The sequence below is a fragment of the Pleurodeles waltl genome, chromosome 4_2 (genome assembly GCF_031143425.1).
Source record: "Pleurodeles waltl isolate 20211129_DDA chromosome 4_2, aPleWal1.hap1.20221129, whole genome shotgun sequence".
Taxonomy (NCBI): Eukaryota; Metazoa; Chordata; class Amphibia; order Caudata; family Salamandridae; genus Pleurodeles; species Pleurodeles waltl.
The window spans coordinates 558,170,079-558,186,231 of record NC_090443.1 but is presented as its reverse complement, the minus strand read 5'-3'; the positions used below and the strand labels follow the sequence as shown (position 1 = coordinate 558,186,231).

The following is a 16,153-nucleotide window of genomic DNA, read 5'->3' as shown; positions in this document are numbered from 1 at the left end:
CATGTGGCCTAACACACTCCCCCAAGTGGGATCCTATCCCTATCAACTGCAAAACATGCCACCTTGTGTGGGTGAGGACCGAGCATTCTAAACAATAGGTATCTCAATGTAAAATGCAAATAGAAGAAAGGTGTTTTATGTCGACCAATGCTGTCTGGCAATCATTGCCAATCTTGCCTCTTTGTAGTGTGAACTATTTAACAGGGAGGGTGGAAAACAGACCATTAAATTACTCTGCGCTCCTTTATTGAAGGTTTACACAAAAGATTGTTGATTAATATTTTTGCCTCAAGGACGTGCATTTATAAAACATGCAAGATCTACCGTAAGCAGAAAAGCTCCATCTGAGAAAACAAGCAGTTCCAGCCCTAACCCAGCAGAATGGTGTATAGGTTCTAGTAAAAACTGAATAATTCACCATAGTGTGAAATGTAATTTAGATAAAATGGTGAGGCAATTCATTCTTCTAAGAGATTCCATTTGTAGCAGCAAGTGTAACCAATCACTTTTACAACTTGGCTGCTGTTTTGTTTAATTCATAGTTTGAAGATTGCTAAAAGAAAGTATAATTGTTTGATGTAATAAACCTTTGCTCAAACACACACATTAACACAGTGGAAACACCACAAAATGACTCTACACTAGTTTAGGCGGCTGAGCGTGCATCAGAAAAGCAAGTGATGTATCTTTCTCTGCTGGGTAAGCGATGCATCAATTCTTTCCTCGCAGGGAAAGGATGCATTGTTTTCTAGACAAGCAGTCTCAAGTCCATGTGGTTATGTTGAAGATTTAGATGCCCAGGGTTCATGCATCGAAAATTCTGACATGCTGTGTGAATGGTCCGTGTTGAGAACAGGTGGTGTGTCAAATTTTCAGCCATGGGACAGGAACTGCATCAATATTTTTGGTGCGCTCAAAGAGGTGCGAGGATTTCCCCCCACAAGTTACCAGCTTCTTCCTCTATTGGCCCAGGGACTGGATTTGGCACCACTTACCAAGTCAGGAATCTCAGCAGAAGAGCCCAGACACTGGCAGATGAAGTCATTGATGTCTCTGAGACTTCAGAACAGGGGGCAAGTGCTGTCCAAGCCCTTGGAGAAACTTCAGAAGCAGGATTTCATAAAGCAAAGTCCAGTCCTTTGTCTCTTTGCAGAAGGGGCTGCAACAGGCCAGCATAGCAAAGCAACAGGCAGAGTTGCAGGTTCTCATCAAGCATCAAGCTCTTCTCCTTGGCAGAGGTTCTTCTTTATCCAGAAGTAATCTAAAGTTGTGGGGTGAACATTCCAATACTTATACTCATTTCTGCCCTTGAAGTAGGCAAATGTCAAAGGAAAGTCTTTGTTGTGCACCAGACCCTGCCTCTACCTGTCCTGGCCCCAGACACACTCTAGGGGGTTGGAGACTGTATTGTGTGAGGCCAGGCATAGCCATTTCAAGTGCAGGTCTCAGCTCCTCCCTCCCACTTTAGACCAGGAAGACTCATCGGGATATGTAGAACACAGCTCAGCTCCCTTTGTATCACTGTCTAGAGTGAATTCGCAAACAGCCCAACTACACGTCTATTCAGTAGCCAAGCAGAGTCACGGACTGGTTAAGCAAGAAAATGCCCAATTTCTAAAAGTGTCATTTTCAAACAGACAATCTAAAAACCAACTTTACCAAAAGATGTATTTTTAAATTGTGAATTCAGAGACCGCAAACTCCTCATCTGCATCTGCTCTTAATGGGAAACTGCCCTTATAAGATATTTAAAGGCAATCCCCAGGTTAACCTATGGCCTTGCCATAGAGAAAAAAGAATTTAGCAGTATTTCACTATCAGGACATGTAAAACACACAAGCACATGTTCTACCTTTTAATAACACTGCAACCCGCCCATGGGGCTACCTAGGGCCTACCTTAGGAGTGAGTGACTTGCATGTAGTAAAAGGGAAGGTTTGGGCCTAGTAAGTGGGTACACTTACCAGGTCGAATTGGCAGTTCAAATCTGCACACACAGACACTGCAGTGGCAGGTCTGAGACATGGTTACAGGGCTACTCATATGGGTGGCACAATCAGTGCTAAAAGCCTACTAGTAGCATTTGGTTTCCGGGCCAAGCATTCAACATTCAGCAGCCCAGTCAACGCATTTCATCCAAAGAAGGACTTCAACAGGGTCATTATATCATTATATTCATATTGCTTACGTTCTTCCTGTCAGATAGAGTTCCCACAATCCAGTACATAGGAGAAATAGTAGCTTGCCCAGTTAAGATCTGTGCAGGCTGAACGGCACCACGTGAAAAGATCAAACACAATGAATATACTGATATAATGACCCTAGTAAAGTCCTTCTTTGGACGAAACGCATTGGGTGGGCTGCTGTATGTTACAAACAGAATTTAATAAAATGTGAATGTGACATTACAACATGGCTCCTTGTTGATACTTGGCTGATGAAGTTGATTAACTGGGAAAGAAGGAATTTTCCTTCTACAAGTGGATTTTCTTTCTAGATTTGGCCTACCACTAGCCATTGGGGAAGTATTTCTCTATAATCGAGCACTCCTGTGATTTTTATATACCAGGATTGCATATGATGCATTGCATTTCGTAATTTTTGACATGATTGCTAGAAATGATGGCCAATAGGTTTACCGATGCACAAGAGAATCCAATTACTTGGGGCCTCACCCCATTATCGCAGGGTTAATAGTGATTTATATATCACTAGGTCTCAACTAAAGTGGCATGGTTTAAATAATAACAATGGACTGGGATGCAGCCATATGTAATTACTGCTGAAATTAATTCAAGCATTCCATCCATCACTTTTTTTGTAGTCTCCTTTGCTAGTGTCACTGGCCTCCCCTCTCCTTCTGGGGGACTGTTAAATGTGGACTTACTTGGAGTCCTGAAGGAGAGGGTTCTCTTGTACTTCAGTGGACTAGTAATGACTAGCTGCCCTAAGAAGGTCTGCCCCAGGCTGCCCATCAGAAATGTGTCCTGCTAGTGACCAGTAGGCCATTACATCTGGGGAGTACCAGTAGGTGGCCTAGTTTGCCTCAAAGGCCTCAGGGTGCTGCTGCTTCTGCTGATGAAAGCCACTAGGCCAGGCTACCATGAATTAGGGGCAGGATGACAGGTCCCTCTGCTCTTTCTCATCAGAACAAGAAAACATTAAGTTAGAAAAAGAAAATTAAACAGTTTAGGTGCCAGGAAGCCTCAAAATAATACTCTTTGTGGCTGGAATTCACCACCACCAGGTTCAGATCACACCAAACTCCATATGAATTGGGCCAAATGGGCCAAATGGTCAGAGAAATATGTCTGTGTCTCTACCGCTTGCCGGGCTGTAGGCTGGCAGGCTAAGGTAAGGTTTACCACTTTTAGCCCTTTATTTTATATTACCCCTGGAAGGGCCAGTGCCCCAGGAGAATAGCCCAAGCCAAGCATGGTGTTGTTCATTGGGTCAGACAGGACTTTTTTCCCCCAGCAGGGAGGGCCTGTGCCTGAGTGACCAGCCAGCCTAACAGTAGACAAACACTAGGTTTAGGAAGCCCCAGTTCCTCTTGCGGTGGCCTGTTAAGGGGGTGCCGCCCCAGGAAAGAAAGCAGAGGCTGATATCCCTACCACTCCCCATGTCCATGGATAACCGGTAGGGAGCAAGAGAGTGAGTGAAGGTGACTGTCTGGCTGAACCGAAGTACACCAGGCAGCTGGAAGAGCCTGGCTGTGCAGGCTCTTTACTTCCTGCATGCCCATAGGAGCTGCACAGGTGACCAGAGGAGGAGTATAGGCACCTGCAGGAGAAATCTTGAACCAAAGGGACTACATCAAACTTTAGATTTGGGGAGGTGAAGCAACCCATTGCCCATTGGTGCCAGCAAAGATGTTCATGTATCACGATTCCTCGTAAGGAAGGGAGCACTTCCAATTGCCTTAAATCATTTAGGGATCTTCCAGGAGCAGTGGCGTACCCCTACTCTGTCCCAGGACCCCCTGGCCATCTTTCCTAAAGATATCCTAAGTCTCAGTGGAAAGACTTATTTGCTCCACTTGCACTGTCCGAGCATGGGTTTTCTTCCACTGACATTATTGATGTGTGTTTTTTGCCAGGTTTAGTGGTGATTTTTCAGCACTAGCAAAGAGGAAAAAGACTTTGATTGTTATGGGGAAATTCAAACACAGCCAAAAGACCTCACATTTGAGTAATGCTCCCCTTAGGTATTGCTAGGGACATGAAAGGGTATTGTGTTTCAAGGGGTTATGGCTTGCTGGTGTGCAAACCATTAAATATGCCTCCAGTGCTGTTAGCAAGGGTATATTTAGGGGAGGTTGCATGACTTGTGGGACACTAAATTAGTGTGCACTTTTTTCTTTAAGTTCATAGATAGACATGGATAGCATTGAATTACAGGCAAAGCCATGCCTTTTCAATGAAGTTGTCATATTTTTCTGCACATTAATCCAGCATAGAGAGCTATTCCCAAACTGTGTTTTGTAGTACATTAGTAGTTTTACAGTAGTACTGCTAACATATTTCATAATGCTATACATATACCTACCTACTACTCCTACAAATTTCCTGTCTTTTATGGAGATCACCGGCCCGACTGTGGAGATCTCCACACACATAAGTATAGATTTTTGTAGTAAATGTGGGAGAGACAGGCAGGGGAGAGGGTGGAAAATGTGGAATATCTATTAAAAAAGGGAGGGATCAAGACAGGAATAAGGAGAATATTAGGGAGGGATGTAGTGAGGGACAAACTCAAACTTGCAAAGAGTAAGCCTTTGCTTTTCAGAAACTGCTGCAGCTCAGACACAGAGTAAGTCCAGCACCACACATGTCCAACCATTGGTACTACAATACTACCTTATAGAAAATATTGGAGTGAAAGCCTTAAAATAAAACCCCAGGAGAATTAATGTTAAAATAAATACATTATTTCAACTAATTTAAAAATATGCATTATACTGAATGTTAAAAATTCCATAACAAACATACTTGTTGTTAAGTTTTAACATTTCATTAAACATATTACATTTTAAAATTAATCTAACATTCATATTTATTTAAATTACATTCTTTTCAAGTAACTCTACGTATACATCACATAATAATATTAATTTAAACGCTCAATAAATATACTTATTTTACTTCAGGTGGAATTCTATTTTATTTAAACATGAATAAAAATAGTTTTATTTTAATATATTATAAATAATATTTGTAGGTTAAGATAAGTTATTAACATTTTATTTATAGTGTATATATTCATATTATTAGAAGTTAACAAATAAAAAAATTCTTATTTATTTTTTTAAAACCTTGAACAAACTATGTTTTGACTACACTTTACTACAGAGAGATTGGTTTCTCCTGGTGAAGACCTTCACCTACGTGTGAAAAATATACTTGTAGTAACTTTACACCTATAAATTAGGCTCCACGCCCTGAATTCAGGTGGTGGAGAGATTAAAGTCTACACTTTGTAGTAAAGTTTCACTTGTAAATGATGAGCAACGAACAGTAGTTCGTACTGATTATAGGAGTAAACTTGTTATGCGGTTCCTACCTTGGTAGTAGGACTGCGTGTTTAGGATGGCAGAACTGCAGAGTGGGGGAGACTGAGTACAGAAGCTATCAGCATAACTCCTGGCTAGCTCACAGTGCCTCACCCACACCTCAACATTTACTGGGATAATGGGTGAATGGCAACCTGAAAACGACACTCCGATTCCCCAGGGATGAAGTTGAAATATATCATATCCCCTTCGCTCAGTTACTCATGCATGCCTAGGCGAGACACAAGATGTGAGATAATTTTTCAGTACGTTTATTGAAACAATCACAATCTTGTATAAAATGCATGTGCAGTGATAATTGGGAGGATGAAACAAAACCATGTAACCAACATTGCAATCAGAGTGAAGAAAATTAACAACCCCACAATGTTGTGTGTGGTTCTAGATGTTCTAGAGATTCCTACCTTATCCTATGTCTACGTCTGAGGGCATAGTTGTTGTAACCCTCTGCCTTGCCTGATATAAGGGATTAACTCCAGTCCCATAACTGGATAGAATATCATGAATCTGCCTGTTGTTTAGATGGCAATCTTCTCGGGAAGCTGGAAGTTCAGAACAAGCAAAAGTGTCCGTTGTGCAGCACGCGTCCCAGGATAATCATGGTTGGAATGCCCTCTACCCTCCTTGGGTCAGTGAGTAGTTTATAAAATAACCCCTGTCACACTGGGATCACAGTCCATAATTCAGAGATAGAAGCTGGCTCCTGAACTGACAACACAATTAGCACATAGAGTACCACATTTAACAGCCTTGGACAAAGAATACTGCTTATGTGCAGTGCAAAGGAAGATTAAATGAGCAGCGTGTTCCTTGCCTTTTCTAGAATAAAAGAGCTGATAAAATGCATAAAAGTCATTGCTAGAAGCAGTCTTGCTAACATGAATAAAAACATGCATAAAATGTGAATAAGATACAAACCGTAAAACTAAGCTAAAACAGGGGTGTCCAACCCAGTTACTAAAAGGGTCCTTAAGACACACTCCCCTTGCCAGTAATAAAGTGTAGACCCTAAAGACTACTAAAAGGAGTAAAAACACTAAAATACCCTAAAAACAAACTTAAAAGAGGTCCACGCTGACAAGCAGAACACGTAAACAAAGTCAGCCAATTGAAATACATGAGTGTAAAAAAAGTTTGGAATTAAAAGTCGTCTGAATTATGTAAAAGGCCATCAAACACATTTGTTGAGATGGAATCCCAAAGAGACCCTGCTTCTGCGGATGTTATGACATGTGTAGATTATTTTATGATTAAGTTTACAGTTGTGAATAGCTTTATTGTACAGACATGCATAAGTCTACAAAACAAAGACAGAGTCCTTCTTAGGAAAGTGATTGCATGCTTGTGAATTAGCTCCAATTCATGATTATAGTCCCTGTCTCTTGAAAAAGCAGAACATAACGTTTCTCCCAGATATGTGTTATTAAGAACAGATTTATGGATTTAATGCTAGCATTTGAGACCAAGAAACTTTCAGTTGTTGAGAGCTTTGCCATCCTTTCAGACTCCTGGTCAAATCTTTGTGCCACCTATCCACCTTCCTATCTAGTGGCATAGCGAAACTTGAGGGAGCCGCCCTGCATAGTACATGAAGGGCCCCCCCTCCAGACTCACTCAGGATCTCTCAGGCTAGACAACTGAGCTGAGTGGGCCTCCTGGAGTTCGGGCCTTCCTGGCACCGTGGGGGCTGCGGGGACCTTTTTTACGCCACTGCTCCTCTCTCATAGCCAGAGGCAGGGGAGCAAGATGTGCTTTGTGGCGAGTCCATGTTGTGGAATAAGATGCAACTAACTTCACTTCTAGACTTGGACCTTGTTTGTTTAGGAAAATTATGTGCTGCTTTCAAAATAACTTCATTTTATATTTGTGCATGAATGTGTGTCAGTGAAGGGGATCTTTGTGGTAGCAGTGGGAACAATAAATGGAATGTAACATAACAATATCACAAGCGTATGCCCGTCTTGAGAAGGTATACATTTTTCTATAAAGCTCTGTCTACCTTTTTGAGTAGATAGGGCTTTTCAGCAAAACCCATGTGTGGAGGCTTTGGAACACTGTTTACCACTCATGGGATACCCTTTGACACAAGTAGTGCAGCCCAGTTCTTGGCATGTGTTTAGTGCTCCTTTCCACCACAAATCAAGACTTCCAACAAAAAATAAATCCCAATTCAGGATTTTGTTCCTGTTTGCATCACTTTTTGTGAACCACTGGATTGGCAGAAAGGCTTGATAAATCTGACCCACAGTCTCTGCCACTATTTTGGGCTGACTTGTCTCTTAAATAAATAGATGAAGAGCCTGAGCAGTGCTATCTTACCACCTGTACCAGCAAATGGTAGCTTATCATTTCAACTTCAAAAGCATGTGCTGCTTTTAGCTGGCAATGCAGCAGTATTTGTTGGTAAAAGTAAAGTAAACAAGAGAGCGCTACATAATAAAATATACAAAGCAAGATTAAAACATAAATAAAACACAATAGAGCACAAAACACCAAAACAGTTAAAACAGAAAACAACACACCACAGTACATTAAAACCACATCAAATTGAAATAACATGGTACTTTTATAGTGCAGACCTAGCCAAAAGTCAATGAGAGACAGGCGAAGTAGATGAGTTGTGGATAATTTATAAATTATAATGTAGACTTTTTTAAAGAAGTGAGTTTTCAACTCTTTCCTGAATTGAAACAGCTTTTTGGCACTCCTGTAGGATACAGGGATGTTGTTCTAGATCCTCAGTGCATAGTTGGAAAAGGCCTTCTGCCTTGTTCTTTCATACACTTCTTAGTATACAGTATGGTAATCTTGCTGTGTCCCAGAAGATAAGCAGGGGCTTTGTAAATGATGCAGCGGGTTTTGAAGATGATGCAGTCTGCAAAGGAAGCTAATAGAGTTCCATCAGGAAGGGGGTATTGTGATTATATTTCTTCAGGCCCTGAATGAGAGACGCTGCTTAAAATAGGACCTCCTTAAGAAGTTTATTGTGGGGTCCGGAAAGCCATAAGTCATAACGCATCATCACCCCAACAAAATGCCAAATAACAAATGTGCTCAAACGTTTTTGGCACAGATTATCATCTCCAGAAACCTTTTTTATAATATGGTGATAGGAGGAGTTTTCATCAAGCACTGCCTCAGCACATCAACAAGAACATGAACTAACAACAGTCAGAATGTTTTCTGATCTGGGCCATTGGGTGTTGCAGTTAGGCTTAGAGCTGAATAGGGAGGAGAAGGAATCACAATGAAGTGACACTATCCAAAATCAGTGGGTGTGATTAGACACCACAATGATGCAGCTAGATGGATACCTCGATTACCACTGTTACAAAGCAAGGAAACAAGAAGGTCTAAAACAACACTGTAGGGAGAGAGCGGATCTTATTAGACACTGCAGTGAGAGGACAATTCTGCAGGAAAATTTGAGGAAGAGAATGACATTTGTTGGGAATAAGGGGTGCACCTCAGAAGTGAGCCCACCAGCAGGGGTAAAAGTGAAGGGACACTGTTGGAAGGAGCAGAAGTCCAGGGGCCCAGTATGAAAGATGTAGGACCGAAGAGGCTGCAGAGGAAGTGGGGCTGATGAATCACTGAACCACGCCAAAGTGATGATAGGAAAATTGAATGAGACACTAGAAAAAAGAACAACGGAGTTATCAGGACGGAAGATACACTGTAGGGAGACAGCGGGACTGAAGGAATATTTTGTATTTTATGCATTTACCGATCCTGTTAGTGCCCTAGATACATATATACTCACTTGATGTTTATGTGATGTAGCAATCTTCTCCAGGATTGTATATTCTGTCACTGTCAGTTTGTCAATTTCTTCTCAGTACTGAGCAGGAAAACATCTGTACTCTATATTTATTTCCATGACATGCAAAAAGAAGGATAGTTTTCTGAAAGCCAACCTGTACTATATTTATGCAGAACAGTGCAGGGCTGGAGTACAGTTTGAAGGGACACTGCTGGGAGGGAGCAGAGCAGAGGAGAAAAGTAAGGGAGGGTGCGGGGCTAATGAAAAAAGTGATATCAATGGGCCATGAAATTAGCATGCACCACTGCAGGCTCACGCTTTTGATTCCCTGAAATGCTTTTAACTGGATGAACAGCTGCAAAGACATGCTTCCAGGATTATGAAGAATATAGGACAACACTCATGCACACAACTGTCGGTACGCACACAACTCAAAGCAAAAAGAAAATAAATAAATCACAAGAGAGATAAGTTATGTCTTCCCTAGAAGCTGGAGAAGGTGGACAATGTCTTTAAAGGAACTCCTAATAAAGGAGGCCGCAATGATCTTATTGTACTGTGCCTTACATTGCATGGAAGTATGAACTTTTGATATCTGGTACTTTCTTGAATGTCTACGTCCTTTGGCACACACAACTTGAATGTAATGTATAACTGAGCTTCTCATTACAATGGAATTTAAAATTTGGCATGACAGGGTGCTGTCAAGTTAGTCCTCAGGATCTTTACTATGGTGATCATTTTTTGCCATCTTATCCGTTACATCCATTTGGGGGCATGTTCTTATTTGCACTGTAGGATGGGACACTGAACCTGAAAATAATGCGGAAACAATACTTGTATGTTTTAGAGATGTTGTCTTTCTCAATGAGATTTTGAATGAATTCCAATTATTCTCCTACATGATGTAGGATTCCTTGTTCACCTCCAAACTGGCTTCAATGGATCAAAAGTCATTCTTGAGTTCCCGTGATGTAGGTTAATAGTAAAACAATGCATAATATCAATTAAGTTTTCATTACAATTTGGTAAAATGCTGCCAGTGACTCAGTCAGAACTTAGAGCTTTGGTTAAAAATACATCTTCGGTCAAATGTTTGAAATCGAAGAGAAGAGTAACATGGTAATGCATTACCTTGGACACTTCTTGAACACATTCCAAGGTGGAAGCATTGATGATGAAGTAATATTTTGATACCAGGAACCAGGCCTAAATGTCTTGCTTTTTTCCTAGGGAAAGCTTGCGAATATCCAGAAATAGAAAATGGAAAACTGAGCTCCTGGAGTTATAGTTACTATCGAAGTTACTATTTTCCAATGTCAAAAGGAAGAGAAATTGATTATGAGTGCCATAGCAACTATGCAACTGAATCAGGATATCAATCTGGAAGAATCACATGTACTGATGAAGGATGGTCCCCTACACCAAGATGCCTCCGTGAGTAATTTATAAACTCTAATGGGCCAACTCATGGCTAATGAAGACTACTTATTATTATTATCATTTATTATTATTATTATTATTATTATTATTATTATTATTATTATTATTATTATTATTATGGTTAGTCTTATTGTTATTGTTATTATTGTTGTTATTTTGTTAGGATGAAATTCAAAGCCAGACCCCATATTAAGCAATTTTTTATGTTCTGTAAATATCGGCAGGCAGTTGAACGACTAGCCTTCTTTTAAATATAGCACAACATTAGCATTGCTCACATGTTAACCTTTGGTTCCAAATGGGTACTGCACAGATTCTGCACTTTCTACTAAGGATCAAGAGAATTCCTAGTCTATGCTGATTGTAGAAGATAAAAACACTCAAGTATTACAAGACAGCCGCAACTGACAATAGAATAGTGAGGCGCACTGTAGGAGTAGAATCAAACCATTAATACAGTATCTGATACCCCACATATACACAAATATAGGAAGATGAACATGCAGGTTAGAAGCCTTTGGTATGGTTTGCTGCCTGTTGTGGGGGTGGGCGCATGACCTGGCCAAAGGCCAGGCCCTGAGGACAGCGCCGTACTCAGAGTTTGGATATCTGCCGAGGGGACTTGGCCACAAGGCCCGGCTGGCTGTGTGCAGTGGACATTGCCCTCCTCTGGTGAAGGACCTGGAGGCCAAGCCCGGTAGCTAACACACAAAGCACATGACTGAAGGCCATGTGCAGTAGGGGTTGCCTACATATGAAAGGCTGGCTGCAGGTCCTGGTCTTCTGATTCCTCAGAGCTGAAATTTCTACAATTTTTTTCTGACTTTGTATATGTGCTACATTCCAAAGCACACATACAAAGTTAATGTGTCAAATCTGTATTTGAAACGTCCATTTCCAATACAAAATATATGCAACAGAAAACACACACTCTTAAATTATGGTGCAAACATGTCGCCATTGGAGCATGGAAACTAAACGTTCATCAACTATTTCTTATTAGATACAGCATAGTTTTCCACTCTTTAGAGGGAATAGATGCATTACTCTTACTATTAGTATATCAAAAACATATTGACATACATGACACAACACAAAAAATTGTCTATTTTTGAACCTTGTTTTTTATGTGTTTTTTAATTTGTATATATTTGTCTGTTTGGGGGGTGTAGATTTGGGACCACGGCGAGGAACAAAGACACACGGAGACTTAGTATGATTCAAAGCCACACCCGAGAGTGCGTCACCGCAGCTCTCACTTTATAATATACTGGTGCTCCGTGCCCCTCCCGGACACGCAGAGCACGTTCTCCACACAAGGAGAGCCCGCGTGGCTCTCCGTTTATTCTCTACATACCCCCATGTTTTACTCCACATGGAGATGGATGAACTGAAAAAAACGAAAAGAAACAAACTAAACAATAAAACCCAAACAGTGCAATTCTGTAACAACCCGTACACCCTATTTTCACACTGTCCTCTTTCGACACCTGGAGACACTCTCACACTGTCCCCATTAATCTCCAACAGTGTTCCGTCATCAAAAGATGATGATGATGTGTAGCTTATGACTAGTCAACTTGACAAACAAAGTCTTTTAGCTTGCTGCTTGGTGCAGGATTAGGGCGTAAGTTATACCTCACACTTCTAGTGGGCACATTCCCATGCTCGGAACACAACTAGGCTGGGTTTGTTCAGTTACAGCTGATCCAGATGTACTTTCCATCTCTCTAGATGTCATGGAAGGACCCCCATTAGCATCCTCCATCTCGCATTCTTCTTCTTCTTCTTCCAATTCTCTCCGGCCAGCCCTCCGAAAATGTGACACATTTCGGGTCACTCTCTGTCTACCTCTGGACGCAGTTATCATGGACCCTTTTACTCCGATGATTTCCCATACTTCAGGCTCAAACGTTGTCTTAAACTTTCCTCCTCCTCTCCTACATCTTACGACCACTCGATCGCCTTTTTGAAACCCTTGATATTTAGATCTTCGTTTCACACTGGCCTTCTGATTAGTGACTATTCGTCGTCGTTGAGTTGCCTTGACATCCAGCGCAGGAGGTTTCCATTTGGCACCAGCGGGAATGCAGTCACGTGGAGACACCTTGAACATCAGAGCAGATGGAGCACACCCAGTGGTACTGTGAGGCGTTTGACGATAAGCACTCAGGAACTGATGCAAAGACTGTTCACTGTCTTCCTTCTGCTCAACTCCAATTCGGAAAGCCCTATTCAAAGTCCGCATAAACCTTTCAACATCTCCATTCGCCTGAGGCCAATAGGGCGTTATCTTGCGATGATGAATTGCCTACCCATCAAGATACGCGCGAAACTCTTGTCCTTGAAATGGAGGCCCATTGTCTGTTCTAATTTCGTCGGGCAGACCAAACAATGCAAATGTCTTTTGCAGAACTAGTTTTACATTTTCAAACGCCGTAGAGGATACCAACTCGACCACAGGGAATTTTGTATACGAATCGATCAAGACAGCCGTCAATCTTCCATCCGGAAAACTTCCGAAGTCCATGCTCACCTTTGTCCACGGCTTTAAAGTGGCCGGTTCGGTTGCCACGGGGCAACTCGGAGGTTCCATCGATGTGATAATACAGGAGTGACACTTCCCCACCAATTCTTCCACTTGTTTATCCATGCCAGGGAACCACACTTTGGCACGTAACCTCGATTTAGTTTTCCCAGCACCCTGATGTCCTTGATGAGCCAACTCAACCACTCGTGACCATAGACATTGTGGAAGTACGATTCTTCTTCCTCTTAAGACTAAACCATCCTTATCTGTAGATAATTCATCACGCACCTTCCATATACCTTGCATAGCCAACTTCTGATTCGGGCATGACATACTAGATTTCTCGAGAAAATACTTCCATTTCTTATGGGTCAACGCGTCCTTGACATGACTCAGCACCACGTCATCCCGGGTAGCAGCGACGATGTCAGCAATAAGCAGAGCATTGGGACATGCCGACTGTACAACCATGCTGACAAAGACCTCGGTGCTTTCCTCATCTTGTTTTTGGTGGGCATCAGATGCTTGTGGAGCAGGGTGCCGAGATAGATAGTCTGCAGGATTACTTGCCCCAGGGCGATACACGACTGTGAAGCGATAGGGCTGAAGCAGGACGGTCCATTGTTCAATTCTCGGGGGCGCAAGGCGTGGACTGCCCGCAAACAACGACACCAACGGCTTATGATCAGTGACCACCTGAAATTCATGCCCATACAAATAGAGGTGAAAATGGCGGCACGCCCATCGAATAGCCAGCGCTTCGCGTTCAATTTGTGCGTATCTGGTTTCTACCGCTGACAAAGCCCTACTAGCATATGCAACAGGGATCCATTCTTGATGCCTCTGTTCTTGCAATAACACCGCCCCTAGCCCAACGGGGCTTGCATCCACCACCACTTCCGTTCTCCTGCGGGGATTGAAATAGGCCATTGTGGACCTGTCAAGCAGTGCAGCCTTAATGTCTACAAATGCCTTGTGGGCCTCCTGAGTCCAGTCCCAGCGATGTTGCCCTTTTGTGAGCTGTCGAAGAGGTTCAGACATAGTAGCAAGTTGTGGTATAAACCTTCCACAATACGTGGCCATTCCTAGAAAACTACGAACTTCCGTGGGACTTTGTGGAATGGGGGCTTGTCGGATCGCCTCTGCCTTCCGTGGATCCACCTGCAGGCCATCTTTTGAGAATATGTAACCAAAGAAATCTACAGATGTTTGATAAAACGCACACTTCTTTTTGTGCAACGTCAGTCCCGCATTAGCTAACCTCTGCAAAGTCGATCTCAGATGGCGATGATGCTCCTCTCTCGTCCGAGAATGTATCAAGATGTCGTCACTTAAGTTGATCACTCCCGGTAATCCAGATAATGTCTCTCTGATTGCATTCTGAAAAACCTCAGCAGCCGAAGATACCCCAAAACTTAGTCTCTTATATCTTCTTAACCCCACATGGGTTGAGAAAGTGGTGATATTCCTACTTCCAGGGTCTAATTCCAACTGATGGTACCCCGCGTTAAGATCCAGTTTCGAGAACCACTGGGCCCCATTCAGATCCGCAATGATATCGTCCATTGTGGGCGTTATATGTCTCTCTCTCTTGATGGCTTTGTTCGGCAGCCGCATATCAACACAGAGACGAATCGCCCCCGGTTGTTTAGGCTTTGGCGCGATCACCAACGGTGACACCCACGGCGTAGGCCCATCTACCTTTTCGATGACTCCTTGGTCTTCCAGCAGCTGCAATTCTTTCTCAACAGCAGGACGCAAATGGAATGGTACTCTACGATGTCTTAGCGCCACCGGAACCACACTCCGGTCTATGTGCAGTTTGATGCGCTTTCCTTTCAGCCGTCCTAACCCTTCGAAGAGCTGCGGGAACTCACTGAGGAGTTGTTCGACTTGGGTGTCATGAACTTGACGTGCAAAGAACACCAATTCTAACTCTTCCGCCGTATGACATCCTAGTAGCGTGCCACGATCCCCAGTCACCACATAGAATCTTGCATCCGTTGACTTACCCTCGCTGTGCACTGACACCTCTACTGTTCCTTTGAGAGGAAGGGGTTCTCGTCCTCCATAGTTATATATTTTTGTCGACGTTGGAGTAAGTATCGGGGCCGGTATTAACTTCTTGAAAAGAGTTTCGTCCATAACATTGACCGATGCCCCTGTATCGATGAGTACGGATACAGGCATACCATTTACCTGAACATCGCTCATGGGAGGCGGTCTCTTCTTTAATTGCCTCCCTCCCGTGAAAGAAATTACAAATATATCTTCTTCTTCGTCTTCATCGCACGCTGAGCCACTCACCATGACATGGTCCCTTACTTCTTCCGTGCTTTTGGATACAGTTCTAACGCTAGCATCTTTTCCTTTCATGTCTGCTGGCTTATTTCATCGGGATCTACACACTTTAGCAAAGTGATTTGCTTTACCACAGCGGTTGCACGATTGTCCTTTCGCCGGGCACCCCATGTTCGCTCGGTGCTCATATCCACAGCTTCCACAAACCCTGTCATTGGATTTGGCCACGTTTGGTTTACGCGGCGCTGGCTGGCGTGTCTGGACAGCATCCACCTGTTCTTCCTTAACCTGGACAGCACGATTTGAAGATGCTGCCGCTAAGGACTGGCCTCGTACAGCTGCCATGGCGTCTGCTCGTACCGCAGATAGTTCATGCGACCGCGCAAGAATCAAAATATCGTCAAGTGACATACCCTGCTGTCGAAGAATAAGCTTCCTCAAAGCATTGGATCGGCAACCTTGGATAATTTGCGCTCGAATTTCTTCTTGCTGGTTGAGTCCCGTGCACGAGCTCACCAGCTTCCTCAACCTGGCATAAAACATA

At 42.8% G+C, this 16,153-nt stretch overlaps 1 protein-coding gene across 1 annotated transcript in view; it reads left to right on the top strand.

The window, feature by feature from the left end:
• LOC138293098 (complement factor H-like) overlaps positions 1-16,153 on the top strand; it is a 595,692-nt gene that overhangs the window by 64,680 nt on the left and 514,859 nt on the right. The window contains exon 5 of the mRNA XM_069232110.1: positions 10,569-10,772. Coding sequence (XP_069088211.1) covers positions 10,569-10,772 — 204 coding nt within the window. The remainder of the gene's footprint in view (positions 1-10,568; positions 10,773-16,153) is intronic.